At 45.9% G+C, this 12,126-nt stretch overlaps 1 protein-coding gene across 1 annotated transcript; it reads left to right on the top strand.

The window, feature by feature from the left end:
- The first annotated feature begins 3,070 nt into the window (after positions 1 to 3,070).
- Positions 3,071 to 11,358, top strand: LOC133215846 (C-terminal-binding protein 2). Its single transcript, XM_061360137.1, has 9 exons — positions 3,071 to 3,165; positions 3,847 to 4,001; positions 4,092 to 4,236; positions 6,565 to 6,771; positions 7,387 to 7,601; positions 8,413 to 8,543; positions 8,686 to 8,813; positions 9,341 to 9,461; positions 10,497 to 11,358. Exons 1-9 carry the CDS (start codon positions 3,117 to 3,119, stop codon positions 10,666 to 10,668), a joined length of 1,323 nt encoding a protein of 440 aa, XP_061216121.1. The 5' UTR covers positions 3,071 to 3,116; the 3' UTR covers positions 10,669 to 11,358.
- The last annotated feature ends 768 nt before the right edge of the window (positions 11,359 to 12,126 follow it).

The following is a 12,126-nucleotide window of genomic DNA, read 5'->3' as shown; positions in this document are numbered from 1 at the left end:
GCTTTTCCAAGCGAGCATGATCATAAGGCTTTTTCGGCCTCAGGTGGGTTTTGTTAGGTAAGAGCTGATAAATTAGCATGGACTCATCTTCTGAGAATCACAACTGTCAGGCATATGACTTCATAGGGCAGGAGAAACCTAAAGCATATAAGGCTGCTAGAGTGCAACTCATTTTACTCTAGCACCTAACAGAATTCTAAGAGAAAAGCAAGACCTTCTTGTTTAACTCCACTATCATCACCCCCATTTCATGCCTTTTGTAATTGCCAGGATCTCTGTTGTTAACTCGAACGTAAAGCAGAACATACAAGCTCATTGTGCATGGTGATTAATTCTGTTAGCATCACTATTTCTATCCTTGATAATTTGCTTATTACATGAGACCTCATGGCAAAGCATTGGAGTGGCAAAAAGCAGCAGAATAGAGTCCATCCTAGCCCTGGTCTCTCTCTGAAAACAGCCATCCTCAGCTGCTGCATAGGAGGCCTTAAAAACATCCCAAAGGGAGAAGCTGAGTAACCTTCCCTTATAGAAAGCTCCCCTTGTCTGCTAGCTGGTGCTATATAAATCCATGTAAACCTATCAGATCTTCAGCCTTGCCATCCCACCTAGAGTCTATACAGAGATAACAGCAATACAATTACATTGAGCTACTGAAGAAAAAATTGTAACTGGAGTTTCAGAGCTGCAGCTTGGGACGACCGTGACTGACATGTCAATAAGCACTTAACAGCCATGCAATAGAGAAATTACTGTCTCCAGTTCTCACTGTTAATCTTTATGGAAGCATAAAGACTTAACTTACTGGAGACTTATTTGCTGGGATACCTGATCCCTGGTGATGAGCTGAGAAATCATCATTTTAGGTATTCACCAGTACCTGCATGCTTCGCTTTCTTACCACTGAATTAAAACAGGGAAGAAGGGCCAGTGCTCAAACACTTTGGTCTGCTCTAACTCTTTACCAGTCAGAAGTGGCAACTAAGAACATTCAGAACGTGTGGTACTGAAGAGAAAAATTGAGACTCCTGTCTGAAGTAGCAGGGGTGAGACCATCATACTACTAATGACATATACTGCCTTGCAGTCTTCAGGCAAGACAGCCTAAGAGCTGGCTTAGTCTTTAGTGAACAAAGATGGTTCTTACCCTAAGCAGCTGTGGTACTCTTATTTGTGGCTTTATGGTCAGCCAGTGTCTCACAGAGGCAGTGTCAAGATTTTTGAACAGACCTCCTTTTAAACAGACAAAAGCCTCAGCAGAACAAGGGAGGTTCCCTTTCTCCCTCTTTCACCATCACAGCCTAGCTGTCTTCAGGGAGCTGAACTCTGATCTAGAAGACACGACTCTTCCAAGCAGCTTCTGTTCTAGATACTGCTTTGGTGCTCACAGTTTTATGAGGCAAGTGACCTGGTCCTGCTTCCATCACTCCATAGTCCATGACTTGATCCTGGTGCTCAATTTCAGCAGCTCTCCTTTAAAGTCCCAATAGCGCATTGGATAATAGCTCTGAGTTCACAAAGTTCCTGGTAACTGGAGGGAAAGCACAAAGTGTTGAGTGCTCACTACTGGAAGATGCTGGGCAGACAAAAGTAGATAGTTTATCCCAGGAGACAGTATGTTGTTGTTCTCAGTGTGGACATAACTACTGTTTATCCATGCAGGCACCTACAGGTGGCAGACAGAAGCACAAATCTACCGGTTGAACAAATTAGGCAGTCCATGAGTATCTCTAGCTAGATCAGCTCCCATGGGGAGAAAACAATCCCAGCTTTATGTGGAAAAATACCAGCTCAGCACAGATTATGTGGGAGGAAGATCTTGGGAGTTTCACAGAACTAAAACTTAATAATATATGAAGAATAAACTACAGAGAAAAGCATTACGCAACTGTATAAAGTCTTTTTAAGCCCTCTATCTCAAAGAATACAATGGAGATTGAACAGATACAGAGAACAGCAGCAAGACTGATCAAAGTATGAACTGGAAAGAGCTGAATACACTGAAATTCTTCAGTCAAGACCGACTGAGGATCTGGCAGAGGTCTATAAACCCCTGAGTTCCTTGGAGAGCATGAAATGGAAAACTGTACAGTCACTCGATACAACACTGCAGGCACCAAAAGAAAACAGGTGTCAGGTTCAGACCACATGAAATACAACGAAGCTTGAGAAGTCCGTAATGAGGAAGTATGAATGCTGTAAATTTACATAGATTTAAAAAGTAAAAAAAAAAAACCACCCCAAAAAACAAGATGGAAAACATTTCTAGAAGGTCCTGCCAAGGGCTATTACACACACAGATACCACAATTTGCTAAATAATGAAGAACTCTCTGGGGGAATACAAGTCCATGTTTGTCACCTTCTTATATGCTTCTTGTCTCTAAAAGCACAAAAAGGGCAGAGAAAAAGATGCCCCCAACACACAGCAGGCAAGGTGCCACGTATGCGGCACCCGCCAGTGGGGTCACTGATGCAGCCCCCTTCTGCAGGGAGCCGCAAAGAGCCATTACTTTCTGCCGTTCCCGTACGCGTTCTGGCGGTCCGTCAGGATCCTCGGGGTCCCAGACCACCGTGGTCGGTCTCCCTGGTAGCCGGGGCTCTCTGCGGGCCCCGCACCCGCGCACCCCGAAAGGCCTTGGTCGGGCTGCCCGAGAACCGCACCGGCTGGGTGGGACCCGGCGGGAGGGAGCGCGGGGCGGCCCAGGCCCCGCAGCCCCTCCCCACGGGCGGTATCACAGGCTCCGCGCAGGTCCCGCCCGGCGCCGGGACAGGGGGAGCGGAGCGGCGGGACCGTGCCCAGCGCAGCTCCGGATTTCTTCGCGGCCCGGCTCCTGCCGTGACCGAGGAGTATGAGGGTGCGGCCGGACACCCCTCCGCCGCAAGGGCCTGTGGGGCGGGCTGCCGCCGCGGACCGGAAGCGGAAGCGAGCGGCGTCCCAACCTGCGGTACCTCTGGGGCGGCTGGGCCGCGCGGCACGGGGCCGCGGCCCGGCTCTTTCGCTTCCTCCCGGGAGCCGGGGGTAGGTGCGTCTGCGCTGCTGGCGGGAGCCGGCGGAGGCGAGCGGCGGGGTGTCCCTCCGCGGCGCTGAGCGGTGGCGCGGCCCGAGAGCGGCCCATGGACCGGCACAAAGTGAAGCGGCAGCGGCTGGACAGGATTTGCGAAGGTGAGGTGGGGCGGGCGGCCTCCGGCTCCGGCTGCGGCGCGCCGCGTGGGGCCGCGCCCGGCGGCGGGGAGCAGCAGCAGCCAGGGCAGAGCGCCCTTGTGCGGCGGGGCCGCGGGCCCGCAGCTGCTCTCCCCGTTGAGCGGCGCTGCGCGGCGGCCGCCTGTCCGGTCCTGCCGCCTGCGGACACGCTTCCACCCAGCGCTTCCGCGGCACGCTGCCTGCGGCGGGGAACGCCGCGGCTTCTAGGGAGGGGCGACTGTCAGAGCCCATGAGCGTACGGGTTCTTGTGCGCTGTTAAGCAGGAAACAGACTCTGTCTTGGCACGCTGGGGAGGGAAGGGGCTAGTTAACGGGCAGTAGGCCTGAAGCGGCTTTGTAACTACTTTTGAAAGGCTAGGGGAGGGAGGCGTGTTTCTGAGCAGACCACTTCGATTATCTCATGATTGATAAAACGTGGCTTATTTTTCTTTTTATCGTGGTGGCAGAGGTTTGTGTTTGTTTGTTGGTGTTTTTCTTTCTCTAGCTTAATTTCCCTGTTTGTTTACTGTTTCTTTCTTTTGCGTTGACTAATCCCTTCCGAAGTACTACAGAACGGGAACAGAACTAATGACTTGTTGGACTAGCAAATGAGACTCAGAATTCTTGTCTTTCATGTAATCACTCCTGCTGACTTTTTTAATAGGCATACGGCCTCCTATCGTGAATGGCCCAATGCCAACACGGCCACTGGTTGCACTCCTGGATGGACGAGATTGCACTGTGGAGATGCCCATCTTGAAGGATGTTGCTACAGTGGCATTTTGTGATGCTCAGTCAACTCAGGAAATCCATGAAAAGGTGGGCACAAAAATGCGCAAGCATTCAGACATAGAGTTCTGCTTCTTGGGCTAACTGAAGCAGACTGATTTGCCCTGGTTTTTGTTGTAGGTGCTGAATGAGGCAGTAGGAGCTCTGATGTATCACACCATTACCCTTTCTCGTCAGGATCTGGAGAAGTTCAAAGCCCTCAGGGTCATTGTGCGCATTGGCAGTGGTTATGACAATGTTGACATCAAATCTGCTGCAGAATTAGGTATGATGACACCATTAGAGCTCTGTTGTGATCAGAACTAAATGGGAACTGGAACACTGCACATGTTTTTCTGTTTTGTAGCTGGGTACGTTTTAGATCTTCTATGTAAAAACCCTTGAAGCTGCTTAATATCGGGCATTTTTAGGAAGCTGATGATATCAGAGTTATTAGGCAGCTTGAATGAAAGATTCTTAGCTCAGATTGCTCTGCTATAGGTGTCAGTGTCTCTGCTGTTGTTTGGGATTCAGAAACCTGAGTATGATGTCCAGGTAATTTTTGGTGAGGCAGCTTTAGGTTGTTTGTGAGAAAAAAATTCAGCAAACTCTGACATCCAAAAGCAGCCTGCAAATACTGGTCCAGGATAAACTCACTGTAAATGCTTGATAAGTGAGTTTTCCTGTTACTTTTTTATATGCACGTAGGTTCTGATTCAACACTGTTACTGATTCCTTTAGAGCCCTATGCATGTGAAGAGTCTGGATCAAGTGACCAAAGCTGCCAGACAGTGAGACTTTCAGACCTTGTAGTCCCCCAGGTGATGTAGGTCATTTAAGTACCCTGTTCCTTCTTATTTTGGGCTTGTGTAAGTGATTTGAAATCTTTCTTAACATGCAGATTAGATTAAGCTTAAATCAAACGCATGTAAAATTGATATAGGTGTTAAAAATTCTGGATCTGTAAGAGCAGCTGAATTGCAAGTAAAAGAGGAGAGCTTATTTGTCTAGTGCTTGAATTAGGTCTTCTGGTCTGAATGATTCAACTGAAGGCTCAAGAGTTCCTGGCAAGGTCTCTGGTTCTCATCCAGCCATTATGTTTTTGGGCTGAGTTTGGAAACTGATCTACTCTTGGGCTTTTCCAGTTTCCATAGCTTTGATTCAAAGCTTTCCCCCCACTCTACACTAATTAACTCAAAGAGAAATGAATGGGTAAAATTCTTTCACCATCAAGACTGCTGCTTGCCAGTTTTGCTTTGGAGAAGTACTGTGATGACCCCCAGGCATGGCCAGATTTCCTTTATCATGGACAGCTAATGGTTATTTTCCTAGTTACCCAGGCCCTTTAGTTCATTCTGAGGTAAGATACTGTTCCTTATGTGTTCTGAGTCTTCGAATCAGAACAAAGGGCTATTGTGTGTGCTTGCTTTTCTTACATTTAGGCATAATATTGCATGTAAACACAAATCGATGTCCCGTTGTGTAAGAGATGAATGCATGTGGCTTAACCTGAAGTTGACTGAGGTGGTAACCAGTGAGATTAAAAGAAGTTAGGTTTCCCTGTCTTCTCATGTCTCTGAGTAGTCTATGTGGTATTACAGCACAACTGCATAGGGTTTCGTAGAGATTCCCTCGTTCTCTTGGGAGAACATAGTCTGAGTTTAGTCAAATGTTTCCTCTGTAAGGGGCTTACAAAAGAGTGATGCATTGCTGAATTTTGTGTGCCTTCAGCCATTGCCTAGATGTTGTGCCTAGTTTTAGGATAGGTGGTAGACTTCTGAGGGGGAGAGTTTTCTTGGTTTGGCAAGTGGCGATGGTTGCATTTGGGAAGAGACCATTTTTAATCTAATTATTTTTATTTCCTAGCTGCATTGTTGACTGAAGGACAGCCACAACAGGGAAAGACCAGATTTTGCTACAGTGTTCCATCTTTCCGTTTTATGACAGTATTTTGTGCTTCCAGGACTTTAATTCAATTTGCATTTGTAATTTACCTGATAGTTCTAGCCATGGGTTTTATGGCCCCTTGTGGTTGTATGTTATTCTAAAGTGGGAGTGTTACATGTTGCCATTTTTAAGTATAACTTCAAATGGATTTAGAGAGGCTCCTGTGGCTTTTCTCTGGGTTTAATAAATTAGTTACTTATTGTTGCTCCTGGGGAAGCTGATGCTTGCAGTGAGCATCTGGACTGTGAGGCACGAAAGAGCTCAACCATCTGTCTTAATTCTTCTTCAGTCTGACGGTTAATCTGTTAGGACTCTCTGGAATGAGTGCATCTTTTTGGATGCAGATCTTATAAAAGTCAGTTTCTTGCATCACTGGTATGAGCCAGTTTTCTTATTTCAGTCTGTTTTGTTTTTTGGTTTTTTGTTCTTCTTTTACTGGTGAGTGTGTCAATGAAATGGAGTTTTATGAGGAAGGAATGGTATTTCCTTGGGGTTAAAAAGCTGGTGGTCATTTCTGTGTTGTGTGAATGAGCTTCTGAGATGAATCCTGTTTCTTTGCAGTGGTTCTGGAGCACTGAATTATCTTTCAGCACTTATGCCTGAAGAGCTCTATGTTGGTTTAGCATTGTGATGCTAAAAATCTTATATGACCTCTATGGCTTTGTAGGCATTGCAGTTTGCAACATCCCTTCCTCTTCAGTAGAGGAGACTGCTGACTCTACCCTCTGCCACATCTTGAACCTCTATCGCCGTGTTACTTGGCTACATCAGGCTATGAGGGAAGGGAATCGAGCCTCAAGTGTAGAACAGATTCGAGAGGTGGCTGGTGGTGCTGTGCGTATCCGTGGGGAGACTTTGGGCATCATTGGACTAGGTAAGTGATGGGAATTGTTAAACTGAAAAGTGAACTGTGAAAGTTTCTGGGAATGTGAGAGTCACAGGCTGAAAACAAGTGACAATGTTACAGCTGTTTATTGTGAAATGCACTGACTTGTAAGGAATACCAGTGCCCTGTTCTATGGTGTTGGATATCTTCAAGAGTTGGGTATATGACATGGGATTGGGGATTTATTTTCTATTTTCAAATGGCCAGAAGAATTGGAATATTTAGACAGTTCTTCTCAGTGACTCTTTCCCTGAGTGCTAGGCTCTGTGACAAAGCCACCTGAAAGCTACCAGTTCTTTCCCCAGGTTCATGTAATCATATTATTACTGCTTCTGGCTAAGGGTCTAGATTTGCCTGGAAAAACAGAGCTCCTTCTAGGCTAAGCTCTGGCTATATTGCACGGGGAAGGACTAGAATTAGCCATATGGGATCAGCACTGAATAACCTCCTCTGAATCCCTGTGGCAATCTGAGGGGTTTCCAGAGCTGCGTTACCTTGGGCCCTGGCAGTAAAGTCCAGTGTAGGCTCCCAGTCTACCCCAGTATCTTGTCTATAAAGTTTGTTTTACCTTTCCTTGATGATTGTGGGTTTTCTTTTGTGAAGGCCGAGTTGGACAGGCAGTGGCTCTGCGAGCCAAGTCCTTTGGCTTCAACGTGATTTTCTATGATCCCTATCTGCCGGATGGAGTGGAGCGATCCTTGGGTTTACAACGAGTAGGAACCCTGCAGGATCTACTAATGCACAGCGATTGCATCACATTGCACTGCAGCCTGAATGAACATAACCATCACCTCATCAATGACTTCACTATTAAACAGGTGCAGCAGGAGCTTGATTTCCCCCACAGAACACTGTGGAAATGAATGCAAACAGAAACTGCTGCTTTCACAGAGGCTGAGAGCGTGTGAATCCTGCTGCCTCTGTCATGTGCCTCCTGCTGCTGCCTTTGGGGGCTGGGAGTGTGTGGATCCGGGTACCTGTGCTTTGTGCTGTATAGAATTTCACGTTAGGAGAAGAATAGGATTGGCTCTTCTTGCCAAGTAATTTCACCTATAAAAAAATGCTTTAGGTGATTCAGTAATTTCAAATTACCTTTAAATTGCATAATTAACTCTGGCTGTTAGAGCCAGATGTGCTGTGGCTGGGACTGTGTAAGTTTCTTTACACAGCTCTGTCAGAGCCGCTCTGCCCAAGCCCACTGCAAAATCAGTCTCGGGCTCTGCTCCACTAGTCTATGAATGCTTATCAGTGCTTTCATGTGAGACATCTGGATGCTGTAGTCTGATTTTGTATGGTTCTGAGTTACCGGCTGGGCTTAAACCATGACAAGTTGGATACTTGATTCATGTCCTCTTTTAATTTAGTACGATGAGTATGGAGTGCAGAATTTGAGAGTTCCACTTTTGCCCTTGTCTTGTGACTTTGTTTGTACATTTTAAAAGCAAATTTCTCAAGCATTGCTTGCAGGCATTTCCCTTGTGGTTAGCTTTGCAGTAAGAGCACCCCTAGTTCACTCAGGCCTCATCTAATCCCTGCAGCCTCCTGTTCATTTCCAGTAGACTTCAAAGATTCACTTAGCTTCCATGAAAAGTCTCATTCTCAAACCACTTAATATTTTTGTTCTTCCAGATGCGCCAGGGCTGCTTCTTAGTGAACACAGCCCGGGGAGGGCTGATAGATGAGAAGGCCTTAGCACAAGCCTTGAAAGAGGGGAGAATCAGAGGAACGGCATTGGATGTGCACGAGTCTGAGCCTTTCAGGTAATGTTGCGCCTGCATGCCTACTGCTAGCATGTGACTCACCTGCACTGGACGACTCTTGCTTTTTGATATTTGAGTTATGGTGATACCCAAGAGGACAGATGGGTTATCTGTTTTTTTGTTTCCCTCCTTTCCCACACAGCTTTGCTCAGGGTCCCTTAAAAGATGCTCCTAATGTGATTTGCACCCCTCATACTGCCTGGTACAGTGAGCAGGCATCCATTGAATCCAGAGAAGATGCAGCTAAAGAGATCCGCAGAGCTATTACAGGTAATGAGGAAGACTGTGTGCTCTGCAGCTGTTACTGCAGAGTGTTCTTTTGTTAGCTCACTGCAAGGCTTACACTGCTTGTTCTGAAAACTTAGGCTCAGTAACTGGTATCTAAAACTGGAATGTAAGTTGGTAATTGTCTTGTAACTAATGTTGGAGTGGCGTATTCCCTCCCTGGGAAAGCCTTGTACCTAGCACATCCTTTGCAGTAATTCCTTTGACAGTTATACTGTACACCATTTTTCTGGATCAATACACACTCTCTCTTGGGGAAGGTGAGGTGTGGCAATTGCAGTTTGTGGCAAATAATTTCTATAAGATCACAGAAGTGGGAAGGAAGGATCAATTTCTTGCGTTCTTCAGAGACTAGCTGTTCAGAAGAGTCTCTCCTGCCCAGTGTTACCCTGTGGAGATAGATGGAAAAAACCATGTGTTTCCTTTTTACTTTCCTTTCTGAATGCTTCAGGGGTTGAGCCCTTTCCACTTGAGTCCTGGGTTTTTTTTTGTAATTCTTGGTACTCTTGCAGGTCACATACCTGATGCTTTGAGGAACTGTGTTAATAAGGAGTACTTGCTGCTAGCAGCTCAGTGGTCCAGTATTGATCCTGCAACTGTTCACCCAGAACTCAATGGAGCTGCAGCTTACAGGTGAGATGTGTATTTAGGTTGTACACGTTACTGCTTTCAAGAATAGGCCAGCATCCCTCTTTGGGTTTGAGAATCCAAACTTGTAGCTTCAAGCTGTTGCTGTTTCTGTATGCTCTGTATATGAACTCTTTCCAGAAACTTAACAGCAGCACTTCTGAAGCTGTACGAGGATCTAACATTTACTTGGTCATATTTAGTTCCAGCTGCATACTGGTTCGTTTTCCCAAATCCTTGCAAGACCTGCCCAAGAGATATCCTTATATAAGAAAGCCTGCTTGGTACCAGAAAAAGAGGTCTGGATCTTGAAGATTAGAAGTTGTGTGTATCATTAGAGTTGTATAAACAAAGCACACTTCTCAGTTCTAGCTCAGATATGGAGTATTAAGAGGCATTGTCTGGTGGATTTGGGAAGGGGCCTAAATAAGAGTGTATTTCAGTTTGTCTTGCAGACCTGCCAAGTGATTCTGGGCAGGTTGCTTCCCTTCTGTTTTTCTTCCATCTGCAAAGTAAGACATACATACTCTTCCCTTCTCTGAAACATACAGAGGTTCAGATATATTTCTGGAGAAAGCATAGGGGGGCAGAAAGGGAAGTAGTGGAAGAATAGTTCATTAGCAATTAATGACTGTTGCTGTCCTATTTCTCATCTCGCTTGTAGCTGTTTTTATTAGTTTGGTTCCTTACTTTTTCTGTCTTGGAGTCCAGTGAAGGATAACTGGCAGCTTGTGCTCCTCTACCTGATGGAGAGGGAATTTCTAGCCCTTCACAGTACCTTCACACAACACCTTACACTGTTTTCCACTGGAGATAAACTTTATACCAGTTTTTAAATGCTGAATACATGACCCATCTATGAACGGGTGTCATTAGGATATAACTGCTACTCTTCAGCTCTGGAGATTTCTCCTGTGTTCTGTCACAGAGCATTTCTGTTAGAAAGATGGGTTTGTATCCAGCAGGTGCCTGAGGGCATAGCTCCCTGCCCCTTGAATAACTGTTGGACAACTTTGTAATTTCTGTTTCTGTTGGTTTTAGGTTTCCTCCAGGAGTAGTGGGAGTAGCCACCCCTGCGCTGCCAGAACCGCCAGTAGTGGAAGGGATTGTAGCTCATGGGATCCCTCCTGTTTCCCACCCTGCACCGCGTACCCCTTCCCCAGGAGAGACAAGCAAACTCGATGCAGAGAGAGAGATTCCTGCTGACCAATAGCAGCATCTTTCCTTTCATCTCACAGCAGATAAAAGTAGGAAGGCATCTCTTCCTAGGACCTTCTTTAACACCCTACAGAGACTGTTTCCTGTTCATGCAGGATGGGAGAATGCATTTCATTACTGGCAAACTTTAGCTCTTGCCTTTATTTTTTAACCCTTTAGTTTTAATCCCTCAATCTTTTCCCTTCCCTGGGGCAGGGCAGCAGTGACCTTGCCTCCTCTTGGAAACACTTAGTTTAACAAATGAATTTTCCCATATATCTACCCTAGTTGTCTGTGACAGGGAACTGGCCTTGTGGGGTCAAACACTGAAGTGGAGCTGTCTGATCAGGAGTGGCCCTCAAGGTTCCCAACACCAGAGTTCAGTGCACACCTTTCAGTTGTGACTTGTAGCTTAAGTTTAATTTGGTTAAACCTCTTGAGTGTAGCCATGGGGAATACTAGGAAAATACTAGTGAACTGGAGAAGTTGTGACTACTGTCTTTATTATGCCCTTGGTAGAATGCGGTCTAGGCTCAGCTGTGTGTGTTACTTTGCTTGTTTTAATTAAGGTTTCCTGTGAGAACAGGCATTGCTCAGTGTTGACCATACAAAGTTCAGTCTGTGCAGTACCGGCCTGAGGTTAAAAGTAACAGTCTCAAAGCCAGCCCTGTAAATAATTTGGAAGGGATTAAACTGTCATCAGATATGTTGTGACCACTGTGTGTGTGAGGCTTCAGAGTAGTTCACCCTGGAGTCTCTCTAACTCAGAGAAGAGTTAAAGAATCCGGAAGTGGGAAAAACTTGCCCTGGGAGACAGCAGGTAGCAGTAACTTGCAACTGCAGTTGCTTGTTCCTCACACACAGGTACCTCACAGTCTGATGGTGGCGGTTAGCCACAAGGTAGCAAGGTATCTATTATGTTAGTATTCTAAGCTTTGTGCTACAGTTTGGTTGTGGGTTGTTGTTGGTTTTGGTTTGGGGCTTTTTTTTTTTTCCCATAACTGCATCAACTAGAAGTAACGTAGCACTGGTTCCTATGCTGATGGAGAAGGCAGCTTTCACTGGTTGAGCAAATGACACTAGCTCTGCCACAACACATTGCATCTCCAACAGTGGGCAGGGCAGGACAGTGGTGTTTTGGTTGGGGTTTTGTTGTTGTTTTTTTTTTTTCTTTCTTTTTTACATGAGTAAGCTTTGGGATACTAAACGAGAAAGAACCCTCTTAGCTTGTCACTGGAAGCCAAGGCAGGGTTGTTGCTGCCAGGAATTTTCCCATTTCCCAAATGATTGAGTATGAATCACTTCTTTGAGGGGGATGGAGCAAAATGGGTTCCACAGGAGGAGATTATCCTTAATTCCACATCTTCCTTTAATTTTACCTTGTTACACTTTAGCTATAGCCTTTCCATGCACAACATGTAACAATTCACAATTGATTTGTTTATGTTGTGTGGGCCTACTGAAGTCGGTGCTA

Source organism: Neopsephotus bourkii, unplaced genomic scaffold (assembly GCF_033783945.1).
Source record: "Neopsephotus bourkii isolate Nb327-2 ecotype Australia unplaced genomic scaffold, CSIRO-AGI_Nbou_v1 NB_1016, whole genome shotgun sequence".
NCBI lineage: Eukaryota > Metazoa > Chordata > Aves > Psittaciformes > Psittacidae > Neopsephotus > Neopsephotus bourkii.
Note: the sequence above shows the minus strand (reverse complement) of the source record. Positions and strands in the feature narration are given on the sequence as shown.

Bases quoted from the DNA above. Each gene is read 5' to 3' on its own strand.
- LOC133215846 (XM_061360137.1), top strand. From the start codon at position 3,117: ATGGACCGGCACAAAGTGAAGCGGCAGCGGCTGGACAGGATTTGCGAA. The intron at 3,166-3,846 runs GTGAGGTGGGGC...CTTTTTTAATAG, and splicing joins GCTGGACAGGATTTGCGAAG to GCATACGGCCTCCTATCGTG. The intron at 9,462-10,496 runs GTGAGATGTGTA...TGTTGGTTTTAG, and splicing joins AATGGAGCTGCAGCTTACAG to GTTTCCTCCAGGAGTAGTGG.